Raw genomic sequence first — 12,933 nt, 5'->3', positions numbered from 1 at the left:
TTCTTTTCTGCTAAAAATTAATGCATACCAATATACAGGGATAGGTTTCTTTTTAGTTTTGTTAGGGTTGGTGAGTGCATAGCGGAAGCGAAGATGTGTTTGATTGAGAAGTATAAATTGAATTGATAATTTGGCAAGATAATTAATATAAATGAACACACGATTTTATGTAACAACAAGCACTTTTATTCCACTATATGAAAAATAGGAGAGTACAAGAACCCTTGAGGGTGATTATTACAAGAGAACTCTCACTATAAGAAACTCACAAGGAGTATTATGATATTAGTGGAATATTACAAGGAGGGAGGATATTTTGTAGAAAGGCTTGTGTTTGGTATGGCTTCTTGTGTTGTGTTTTTGTGTTGTGTTGTTGTTCTTTTGATTGAATGCCCTTGACCAATATTTATAGGTGATGATGGAGGTTTCTAGATTTTTATGGAAATTTCCCCATAATTATGCCTCTTATTCTAGTGGCTTCCACTTTTAATTATTCTCTAGAATATTCTAGGGAATATTAAGGTTGTAGATAACTCTAAAAAAATCAAGTGCAATCTTCTCTGATCTTGATTTTTCATGAAGCTTCTAGATTATACTCCATCGATATATAATGGGCTTATAAAATTTGGGCCATACCCAATAAGTTTAATAGTCTTATTTTATTTTAGAGAAAAGTAGTTAAATATAGTTAATAGTCATATATACTTCTTAAATCTTAATCATGATGTACCTATATAGAACAAATTATTTTATTTATACATTATTGATCGAATTTATAGTAGGATTTATTATTGGATGCATGACTGCATACCGATGGGCGGAAGCCACTGGTTTCGGTGATTTGTGCAAAGTCGATGAATCCTTATGAAAAAAATAAAAAATAAAAAAATCACACACAATATAATATGTTACAAAACAAAAAAGTGGCAACAAATTATAGAGTCCCTTCAGCACTTGCATTTAACAAACCTTAAAAGAAATTTGCTAGAAAGGCCACAAAATTAAAAATTTTGAATTTTGGAGGGGTTTCTATTGAATTTTATCGGAGGAAAGCCCTAATCTTTGTTCTTTTGTGCTTTTTTTTTATTTTTCTTTAAAATTTTAATTCTTATTCTAAAATATATTCATTATTCCTCACTTGAATTTCATTAGATGCAAATTAAATACAGAAATTTAAGAGAGTTGGAATTTGAAAGGTTGAGGAAGATAGAGGAGCTAAGAATTGAAGGAAGACAACAAGAATCACATAATTAAGACACACATTCAAAAAAAAAAAATAATGCCATGTGGTAGAGTATTTCTTTGACTATAAACATTTTCACTTACTCCGTACATATTAACACAAACTCTAAAATATTGATATTATTATAATTAAATCTACACATTAAAACATATATCTAACAAACTCTCATATGATATGACTATATTTTTTTAATGTATTAATGAGGAATTTATGATAAAAAAAATTTAAGCTTTTTTTTCTTTTTGATGGCAAGAATTTTTTAAGCTTTGATGACCATAAATCTAAAATAGAAATAGACACTATATTCTAACACAAAGGGTGTATGTAGCATAAAAATGTTCCTATTTTAAAACATTATACTCCTATACTGTATATCTCTATCCCTATCTTATAAATTTTTTAAGAAAACTCTTATAAATAGTGCTGGACATTTATATCCCTAAAAATATTCTTTAACATATTCTCCCTCATTTGATTTCAAAAGCCTTATAATTGTCTCTTGATTCCCTAGTTGATTTAAAAATTTATGTTTATTTCAATATTTAAATCCATCTTTTACTCTCTCTATTTCTTTTTGTTTTAATTTTCCTATCTAGAATTTATTTAACATTTATATTTCTACATCGAACTCAATATCTTTTTACCGTTTAATCACTAAATCAAAGTAACTCAACTAAAGTTTAGAATATTGCACCACTACACAACATCCAACACATTTATCGTCTATGTGCAAATAGTTTTAATAAAATATTATATAAACAGACATAGGATATAAAGAACATCGGTAATAGTTCTTCTAAAAGGACACGTGCGTTGGAATCCCTATTATATTTAAACAAAAAAATATTCAAAGTAGTTTATTTCTAATCTCATGTAAAATAAAATTTCCGTTATAAATAGAGGTGATAAACCGATCGGTTGATTAAAATAGTCAAATGATTTGCTGCGATCACCAAATTTTGGATTGTTTGGATATTTGTAATAAACTAATAACTAAATAAGCTCTAATAATAAGTCAATATATATAAAAACTTAAAAGTATTTGGGGTGGTAGTTGGACACAAATTTGTTGTAACAGTCTACTGCAATTATTAACATTTTTTTTTTAATTTTTTTTTATGAAAGCCTAGTTAAAATTCTTAGCATGTTATTATTCCTTAATAGAGGTAAGAATTGTACTCGTAACTCAAAAACTTGACATTATTAGGATGATTAACACGTGCGATGCGTGCTATAATAATTCATGTTTAGGGAGTTCTTTCGATTTGGTCTTATGGCATAACTTTAGTTGTTAACGACATTAATGAGGGAAAATATGTAAACAAAAATAAAAATAAAAATTGAGGTATAAATGTCCGCACATTATTCTTGAGAATTCAAAATAAAAATAAAAAATTGAGGTATAAATGTCCGCACATTATTCTTAAGAGTTCAAGAAAATAGACAATTAACATTTTTTTTTTACAAGAAGAGACAATAACATTGATAAGGTCAAATAAGCAATTAAATAAAAATATTTAGAGATTAAAAATCACACATAAGACGATAAAATATGTCAGAACTTATTTAATCGACTTGAACTCATTTTTTTCTGATCTGATTTAAATTTATTTTTCAAAATCTGATATGAAATAAGTAAAGATAAGGTGAACTTGTTATATTTAAAGTGATTTTTTCAAAACTTATTTCCTTTGAACTTAGCCGAAGTTAGGCCCTGTTCACTTTACCTTATTTTTGCTGAACTGAAATTATCTTTACAAAAACTAAAGTTATTTTTATTGAACTAAAATTAATTTTACTGAACTGAAAATATTTTTTTTTTCTGATTATCTATTATATTGTTCTTTAAAGTTAATAATTTTTACTGAACTGAAATTAATTTTACTGAATTAAAATTATTTATATGAATATTGTTTTTTAAGGGAAAGTGAACAAGGCCCTGTTCGTCTTAAATTTATTTTATACTTTGTATGAAACAAGATTAAATAAGTTAAAATAGGATGTAAAAAAGACCCTAATTAAAAATTATCTATATAACTTCCGATTATATGTGAACCATCATAATTTGCCATAAATTTAGCAGTTGATATTTTTGGAATCAAATCAATAATCTATTATAACTTTCAAATAATCCATAATAATTTACATATTTCACAAGAAAATGTATTTTTATTAGGATGTAATTTATTAATTTATCCTAAGATTACCAGTTAATCATGTACATAAATACAAATACAAATCTACTCCATATCAATGATACGGAGTATAATACTTCCTCCCTCCCTATTTTTTTTTCGCCTCATTGTCAAAATATAGGTCAAATTTTATAAACTTTGACCATAAATTTCCGTTAATTTACAAAAGAAAATATATATAATCATGTGGGATCTTATTTTGTTCGTCTTATTGTAAATTTAATTAATTTCAACTTTTACAAATTTTACACGTGTAAAAATAGAGAAATAAACGTTTTAACTTGTGTATTGAAGACCACACAAAGTTAAATGGGGCAAAAATAAAGAGAGGGAGTATAAACAAGTGAATCCAAAATTCTAACTTCCCATTATATCCGGATATAATAATCATGACATGTCGATATATAATTTCAATAAGATATGTTAAGAAATAATCCTAATTGGTTAAGACAATTTCCAAAAATAAAATAAAAAAACAACGACTCGATGTGTCTAATGACTCATCAATCAATCATCCTAAACCTAACATTTAATCCATCAAATTAACAATTAAAAAAAAAAAATCGTCATTAATTTATTCCCGTCTAACATGGGGCAAGCAAGTGGATAAGTCTAATGGATAAGAACACCACATCGTGTCCTTTTTCTTTTTTTATTTTATTGCAATAAATATTTATTTCTACCATTTTTATTTTTTATTTTATTTTCGTTTACATAAATCTTTTAGATTTTTATCTCACACCCTATATTTATCCTCAAATTATCCCACTTTTCTCCTCTCTTTCTCTTTCTCTTTCTCTCTCTTAAAATAGAAATTATGTTAGTAAACTTTTCTTCTTTACTCTTCTTCTTCAACATTTCCTCCAAAATATAATAAAATTCCCAATTTTTTATTATATTTTCCAAAAATTTATTACATTATTATCTATAAATTATCCAAAAAATCATGTCAATTGCTTTGGGTAATAATCGTGTTGAACATATTTCAAGTGGGTATTTGCGACGGAGTAATAAAATGTCTCCGCCGTACAATCTGCCGTCGATTTTAGATTCCGGCGATCGGGCGGCGATAAGGGTGGTTGTGAAAGAGGAGGAGAGAGAAAATGGGTTTTCAGATCCATGCAGTTCATCTTCTTCGATTGGAATGAATAGTGATGATGAAGAAATTGATGAAGAAAATGAAGTTGAGAGTAAATTGAATAATACTTCGTTTGATTCTGCTGTTGATGCTTTAGAACAAGCTTTACCCATCAGGTTTTTTTCCTTAAATTTTCGATTTTTTGGTTGATTTTGAGTTTTTTGATTTGGGGTTTTGTTAAAAATTTGATTTTGCTTGTTTATTTCAGTAATTTTTTTCATTTTATTTACTTATTGTAATGAAGTTTATCCTGTTAAATTGAAGTGATTTTTTTTTTCCTGGGTATTTTGGAATTAAAGATTAACTTTTGTGATTTGCTTTGATTTGATTTTGTTAGATTTGTTTGGTTTGATTGATTGTCTTAATGAGTTTTATTGTAAGATTAGAGTTTATTAAGCTGTCCTTTCATTTTGTCCAATTAGTTCTTAATTTGGTTGCTGGTCTGAATCTGAAATGGGGCTGAATTGTTGTAATTATCTTGTAGCTTTAAAAAATAGAGGAATTTTTGAGGTTTGTTATGCTTATATGGAAAATTTGAGTGTTAATTTGGGAAATTGGAGTTAAATTTTGATAGAATTGAAGGGTTACTAATTTTGTTGGTTGAAGTTAGAATTTTGCTGATTTAGAACAAGTTGAACTGATATGATTTTGGGGTTGTGAATTGTAGAAATTTTACCAATTTGATATCAATAGTCAAAATAAATGTGACAACTTTATTACATGTTCAATTAATTGATGTTTAGTAAGGTGTTCATTCTATACCCCAGAATTTGGACTGGGAATTTACAATCAAATTGAGATCTTTGAAGTGATAATGTCCTTGGCTTTGATTCTTTTTGTGCATTTGAAAATGAAAATTACTAGGAATCTGTCTAAATGACTCTGATTCGACGCGGCGAATAGATTTAGTAAAATTTCATATTGGGTATTGTTTAATCCATTGATTCTGACCATTTATGGTCTAAATGGTCACTAATAATTTGAAGAGCATCCATCAAAATGCTTGAAGGAATGATGCCTTCTTCAGAAAAGGTCACCAAAGAATATTATTTTTGAGGAAAAGAACTTTCAATGCCTCATTTTAGGTTCTATTATTGCTCAAATTTGGTTTTTTATTTTTTGTTCTTTTTTGTTTTAATAACGTTGCCTGTTGTTGAATGGTATATATCCTCTGAATATTCTCTAACATGTTTGAAATTATTTTTCCAATTTTGCAGGAGAGGAATATCCAATTTCTACAATGGTAAATCTAAGTCATTTGCGAGTTTAGCCGATGCAGCTTGTACGTCTATCAAAGAGATAACGAAACCAGAGAATGCTTATTCACGGAAACGTAAAAACCTTCTTGCATATAATCTTCTCTGTGACAATGGCAGGACATCATTGTTCAAAGTAGGTTCCGGGATTGGAGGTGGCATAGCAAAAAGACCAACCAACTCTAGCCGGAGCACACTGGCACTTGCAGTTGCTATGAAAAACTGTGAGTCTCATGCCGATGAAGATGGTCCGGTTACTGAAACGAATGGGAGGAGCGAGGCGAAAAACACTTCACCCTCCTCACCATTGTCTCCTCTTCCTCCTGCGCCGTGGCGGTCGTTTTCCCTTGCTGATTTGCAGCATTGCGCTGTTAGTGCTAGTGTTGTGAACTCTAACTTATCTTCACCTTTAATTGGTAAAAGGAATAAACATGATGAAGTATCTTGACAGATAAATGTAGGCTTTTGTTAATGACATTTAACAATCATATATAGTAGGCAGTGTTCAACCTGCATGTTGACTTTTATGCACAACAGTATTAGTATTCGAGGCAAAATCATCTGTTGAAAGTGCTTATTTAGCTTGATAAAGGTTAAATATTTGACGAAGTATCTAATTCTAGGATTACCACTTGTAGAACTAGTTCAGGTTCTATAAATTTGATTAACCTTTCAAAATTTGGAATCATAATATATATAGTGCTTGAGATACTTTGTTTTCATGCTTGATAATAGTGCATAATTTCAACTATTAATACTTTGAAGTTTCAACAACCTCTTTCATTATAAATCATCATTGTTCCTAATATAATGAAATGAGTATATGAAGAATGTGAATAGTTTATAATTATGGAGTTGAGAGTAATTATCATAGACATTGTTCTTTATTCGGAATAATAATGGGATAGGGGTGGAGATGTTGATAAAAACCATTTTTAAGGGCATATCTTACCAAAATTTTGTCGGGTGCAAATAATTATATGGGTTAGATGACAAGGGAATTATTGAATTTCAGGGCATGTTTTAATCACATGTGATAAGATAAGTTCAGAAAAAATAAGTTTTGATAAAGACTATCTATGTTCAACTAAAGTCTATTATGTTCAGATAAGATAAGTTTTGATAATTGAAAATCTGATGAATAGAACACACTTTAAGTAGAGATTTTAAATTTGGACCTAAGATCTACACTACTTGTTGAAAGAGATCTCAGTTCATTTGAGGCTTTGTCTAACTCAAATCTAGTTCAATCGGAGATTATATATTCGAATTACCAATAAGATATAAATCATTAGGAAGGGACAATAGATTTAAATTACTTTCCTGCTTATCCCTATCTTATTCCAACTAACATCCAACAACAAAGAATATTAATCATATCATCCTCTCACAATAATTTCTTATCCTTATCTCACTATTATCTCCTTAATCCATATCTTTCATACAAAGCGTCACATCATGACAATCTTTTTGCATGTTTGAGCACTAAAACACACAATTGCCATGTTACATGCATATATTCAGGTGTATATGGACTTTTTACCTACTGACCTATATACGAGTAATCAAAGACTTGAAGGTGAAGATCACAAAGTTTATCAAGTTAACTGCTTCATAATAATCTCTATAAGGTGGCATAGGTAGATTGATGGTCTAAACTAGAGTAGTTCTATAACAAGTTGCCTCATGGATTGAAATGTGAACCTAACACAACATCAGATGATCAGACAAGTAAAGTGCTTTTTAGACAGCTTTTCTATTTAGTGGCTTATCTAGAACCAAATCTCTTCTTATCTTGTATAACTATCCTACAAATTAACTACTTTAGTAATTTATAAAGGTTACTTGATAAAAGAAGAAACCAAATGCGTTCTCTTTCACCTTTTTTGGTAGCCAAATCGAACCAAAAATAGGTTATTCATGTTTGAACTGATAATCTCTCGTTCCACACTTCTTTTAGTAAAACTGAACTCAACCCATTCACATTAAATCGAATCAAACGTAATCGTATTCAATTGTACTGGTAATTAGGCTACATTAGATGAAAAGCATATGCTAACAGTTAGATAAACGCTAACAAAAATTTCCCCTCAGATGGAGAAAGTGAGAAACCAGATTTTTTTTATCAAATGCATAACTGCATAACGTTTGGACTTATTTCAGACAAGCTAGTGAACGATGAACCAAGAACGGATAGATTTTTGGTACAAACAATTTCAAATAATGCTAACAAAGCATCATCAACCTTAGTCGTAGCTTCTAGAATTTTTATTACAGTAAATTATGTGCACAAACAGGTTTTGCTGAACAAGTTACAAGTTCAGAGACCAAAGAATGGTATAAATGAAAGAATGCAAGGAGTAAGATCCTATTTCATACAAGCTAGTGAAGATGAAATGAAGCTTCATTAGCATCAAGCGTATCCGAATTTCCCTGATATTGAATGCGCCAATATTTACATTAGAATCATACACCTATTCTTCTACAAAGTAATGCTGCTGCAATACCTAAGTATATGTACAGACAAATTGACAAGTAAATTACAGATCTGGTGTATGAACACTAGATATTACTTCATTTATAAGGCTGGCCATGATAAAAAACTACGGTCAACCTTGATTTTCACTGTGGAACCGAAATAAACCTCACAATATTGACAATTCCTAACACAAATTTACTTCATCCAAACCTGCAAACCCTTTCTCCCTTCATCAAATAGGACTTTGCTACGGGAGACCACAGAAGAAAGGCTTTGCCAATGATATACCATTATCCTGTTATGATTTATCCAGAATAAGTGAATTCCCTGTTGTCTTCCATGTACATACTTGTACAAGAATAAGTGTCATGAGCTCTGCATACAGAGCTAGATCATACCTCTGAAAGTACACTGTTGACTCAAGTAGCAGCAAGAGGTGTCAAACAAGTCTCTGTAGTATCTTCGAGTAAGAACTTAGCAGCAGGAACAGTTGATAGGCAGGCTGGGATTTTGACATCCATTGGATCTGTAGCTGGGATAGCTTTTGATATATCTTCAGTAGAAAAGGGTATGCTGCAGAAGAAGTCAGAAATAAACACAAGGTCAATCGGCAGCAATAGATAATTTCACATCAGATCAGCAAGGAAGTTCACAAGAAGTTAATCATAATGCCAGAAAGATTTCGGTTAATTCAATATGGTATGCGACTTATGGTTTACTGTAAGGTTGATTTACTGTTGATTCAATACCACGATGCCATCATGGTTTACTGGGGGTTTACTAGAAAGTTTATGCATTTGGATTAACAAGTAATAGGGCCGACCTTACAAAATGAAATTCATCAAGAGTTTGATGATCAGAAAGAGAGTGCTTTAGTAAACTCTGAATTTGCAGTCAATGCTTCCAGAGTTAGTCAAGGACTTGGTACAGGAATCGCCTATAGGTGGTAGCCTACAGAGCAACTCAAGGCACTTTGGCCTTCACCCTTGAAGGCCAAAAGCCAAATCGATGTCTAACAATAATTGAAAACCATAAAACCTAGTGTTGTTATTTATAATTCCTCCGATCCTAAATGTTCTTCCCATTTTACTTTGACACATTTGCCAATGCACATTATATCATATCTCTAATTACATGTTTGTAAAAATTTATTAAAGTTTGAAATTTTAAAAGTACTTGTCGAGACGAATCAAACAAGTCCCCACTTGACCTTTTTCTTATGTATTGGAAAGAATTTTGAAGATAGTTACGAATAGTGACTCGATTCAAAATGGGAAGATTATTTAGGATCGGGGGAGTAGTGCCTCAGTTATCCCGAGCTCTACTCACTTTCCGTTTTCATCTATTTTATTTGAGTTTTGCTATATCCCCTTAATGATAAAATATTTATTCGGATCATCTCCTACAGAGCCACACATGTGGGACCCTACAACGTAAAAAAGTTCCTCCTCTCACAAGAGTGGTGCATTAATCCATCTTAAAGGTTCTCATCCCAAAGGTTAAAGTAACCACATAAGTGGTGCATTTGTTCCTGTTACTACAATTTGTCCCTATTAAATTGGCATACTATTCACATACATTTATCTCACAATTTTTTTCACACTTTTATGAACTGAATCCTCTTATAATTTATCATTTCTCTTTTCCCAGCATGAAAGTCAGGGAATTAATTGATTTGGGATGGTAGTACAGTAGAATTGATATTTTCTGGTGAGAGAAATTGGCATTGTGGTGTGTTGCTGTTCAACATATGTAGCTACTAAATGGGAGGCTGTTGTAGAAGCTTAGAGTGGATAAAGCTTTCGGTGTTCATATTGAAGTCAACGAAGGAAGGACCAGGCTTCAATGAACGACATAAAAAGATAAAACAGTTTAATTTGTTAGATCATAAGAGAGAGGGCGGGGGGGTTCAACTGGGACATAATATACCCAGCACTCGAGCAGCTCAACTATAACAACGTTCAGAGTGAATTAAACTGCAAAAAGCACATATACCTTAAATCATCATCCAGCAAGAATGAGTTTGTGGCTAGATTCTGGTTATCTTTATTCAACATCTCCCTCATTTGAGCCACCACCTGACAGCCAAAGCCAATTTAATAAGCCCACAATACTTTAGTTTTACATATTCGGAACACAAAACTATTGCCAAGCTCATGTGCATTTTCAAATGAAAATCTTTAGACAATATGCCAGGCAACAAGTCAGATAATACATTTACAATATTAATCCATTTGTTGTTGCCAAAACACGGGCAGTATCATTTAAACAGAAAGAACCAGGAATGCAGCTAACCTCGTTGGAAACACTTTGGGTGCCATATTTATCATCCCAGTACATGGTGCTTATTCTATAGATTTGTCTTACAGTTAAGGCCTGAAAAAGGGTAAAAAAAATATTTCCACCAAAATCCAACGTCAAAATGAATAGTGAAGCAAGACCCGGTTAAAAACGGGAAAATAAAACTATAAGAGGAAAAGATCTGAATATAAGACTAAAAGGGTAAAGGATCGTACTGGGCATAAATCCTGCTTAATCTCTTCCAAAGACTTCTTCCTCTTTTGATGTATTACCTAAAGATTATTATTGAGTATTCCACAAGTCAATACATTAGAAATCTTAATAAACCCAGATGCAAAACAAAAACATACTACTACTACTACACAAAACATACCAGGAAACCAACAGCTTGTCTGATATAGTTCAGCTCATGCCAGGCAGTCCCAGCAAACTACAATACCAACAGTAAAGAAGTTTCAGTATGACATAGCCACTCTATTAAGTAAAGATCAAAAACTGAAAGGAAGAGCCAAAAGGGGGCCTTTACCTCATCTGTCACACTTGCAATCCATTTCTCTAGTTCAGCCAAACCAGATTTTACATATTCACCATTCGAAAAAGTGCAGCATTCACGTCGCAATAGTAGGCTGCAAAACATTTCCTTTAGCATAAAAAGCAGAACTACATCTGTAACAGCATAAGACAAACCTATAAAAGTACTTACCTATTGAATAGATTAATGTTGATAAAAGAGAAAACCTGGGTAATGAGCTTGCGGATAAAAAAGGAGGGCACCTAAAACAAGTTTCAAGATCAGCATAAAAATTTAGTAGACGATTGCATCCACACAAACAGACACACGCACACAGACACACACAAACGCCCGCACAAACACGTGCGCGCACGCAAACACACACATACACACACAGACACATGTACGCGCGCGCACTCTTCCTCCATTTCATTTTAGTTGACACATTTCTTTTAGACACGTTGGGCAACGCACAACATATATTAATAGCTTAATTATCTATAAGCAAAATATATAATAATTTTATAATTGGAAAATAGACATTGAAATGAAAATATGAATCTAACAAGACCCCACATGACTTGTTTTTTTAGAATAAACTGCCAATAGAAGTCAAAGTAACTATTGTGAAAAGTGCCAAAAGTAAAAAATGTGTCAACTAAAAAGAAATAGAGGGACATGCATCATCTCTCTTCAATTGTCAATTATGCATTGGAAATGTCATTGATGTCAGTCATATTCCATTTTAAACAGCATATAGGTTGACACTCGTTATCAAAGAAAACTACGCCGGAATATTAGCAATAAGGATAAGGACAACAATTGCCACATACATGATTTTTATGTAAATGACTCATGAGGGAATCCAAGAATTTGATGATGCTATCCCATTGATTATTTGTCAGCTGCTGTGGTGCACCACCAGGTGATCTGGATGACTTTCCACCTCGTGCAGTTTTTGGAGCCTACAAAAAATACTTCAGTAAATTACCAATTAACAATCAACAAAAAAAGACTTATTTGCTGTCTTAGCACCATAACTACAGAGGGGCATATACACACATGTATGCAAACTCCTAACAAAGGAGATATTTCTTTCTTCAAATTATCACGAATCAAGCCAAATATCTTCTCAACAGACGCAGTCAACTGTTGCTTGAACAGGATCGCTGGATATCTTGCTTCAATGTGCGATACACCATCATCAAACCCAATAAACTTCAGGGGAGTCTTCATACCCTATCATATAAAAATTGAGCATAAATATAGAAACTTGAATATAGATAACTATTATTATTCATAATTCTAATTATCCTCTTCGTATTCAAATAATGTGCCTCTGCAAATTCTATATAGGCTAAATCATAGTTTCCCTCCTAATATGATCTTAAGGCTTTCATGAACAGGCCCAAATGATGGAAGGGATCAGCAACTCCCATTCTAAATAATCAACATCCCACAAACTTGAAAAACAATAATTCTTTCCAGATAGATGCCTCAAATTTGAAAAGTACAGAAAGTAAATTCCCTTTGTAGCATCTTTTTCCCACATACCTATCTGGGAACAGCATTGAATAGGAAAAGTTGAGTCACAAAAGATGCATGAAACAGCCAAAGTCATTTAAAAACTAGTTACCAACAATGCACTTACTTGTGCAAACCTTCCACTTATACCAGCAGATCCAGCAGCTCGATTGGAAGCTGAATTTAAGAAACTATTTGACCTTAAACACCTCTGAAGGATGCATAAAAGTGCGGATACATTAGATAGCCAATAGGGTAATGTGTCATTCTCATCCCCAACCTGAAA

At 31.8% G+C, this 12,933-nt stretch overlaps 2 protein-coding genes across 3 annotated transcripts in view; one reads left to right on the top strand and one right to left on the bottom strand.

Annotated features, from left to right (window-relative positions):
* Positions 1–4,217: 4,217 nt before the first annotated feature.
* Positions 4,218–6,554, top strand: LOC110710190. The gene is made up of 2 exons (XM_021888459.1): positions 4,218–4,692; positions 5,794–6,554. Exons 1-2 carry the CDS (start codon positions 4,385–4,387, stop codon positions 6,278–6,280), a joined length of 795 nt encoding a protein of 264 aa, XP_021744151.1. The 5' UTR covers positions 4,218–4,384; the 3' UTR covers positions 6,281–6,554.
* A 1,499-nt stretch (positions 6,555–8,053) lies between these two features.
* LOC110710304 (myosin-15-like) overlaps positions 8,054–12,933 on the bottom strand; it is a 31,360-nt gene continuing 26,480 nt past the window's right edge. The window contains exons 29-39 of one of the 2 annotated variants that reach the window (XM_021888586.1): positions 12,775–12,927; positions 12,186–12,362; positions 11,957–12,088; positions 11,316–11,386; positions 11,139–11,238; positions 10,986–11,042; positions 10,828–10,884; positions 10,607–10,687; positions 10,307–10,389; positions 8,710–8,884; positions 8,054–8,606 (exon numbers count right to left, since the gene is read on the bottom strand). In XM_021888586.1, the coding sequence (XP_021744278.1) occupies positions 8,731–8,884; positions 10,307–10,389; positions 10,607–10,687; positions 10,828–10,884; positions 10,986–11,042; positions 11,139–11,238; positions 11,316–11,386; positions 11,957–12,088; positions 12,186–12,362; positions 12,775–12,927 (1,065 nt within the window). In that variant the 3' untranslated portion in view covers positions 8,054–8,606; positions 8,710–8,730. Of the gene's footprint in view, positions 8,885–10,306; positions 10,390–10,606; positions 10,688–10,827; positions 10,885–10,985; positions 11,043–11,138; positions 11,239–11,315; positions 11,387–11,956; positions 12,089–12,185; positions 12,363–12,774; positions 12,928–12,933 lie in introns of both variants that reach the window. The other variant, XM_021888585.1, reaches the window with a different exon arrangement.

This window comes from Chenopodium quinoa, unplaced genomic scaffold (assembly GCF_001683475.1).
Source record: "Chenopodium quinoa cultivar QQ74 unplaced genomic scaffold, ASM168347v1, whole genome shotgun sequence".
NCBI classification, from domain to species: domain Eukaryota; kingdom Viridiplantae; phylum Streptophyta; class Magnoliopsida; order Caryophyllales; family Amaranthaceae; genus Chenopodium; species Chenopodium quinoa.
The sequence above is the reverse complement of the archived record's forward strand: the minus strand, read 5'-3'. Positions and strand labels throughout refer to the sequence as shown.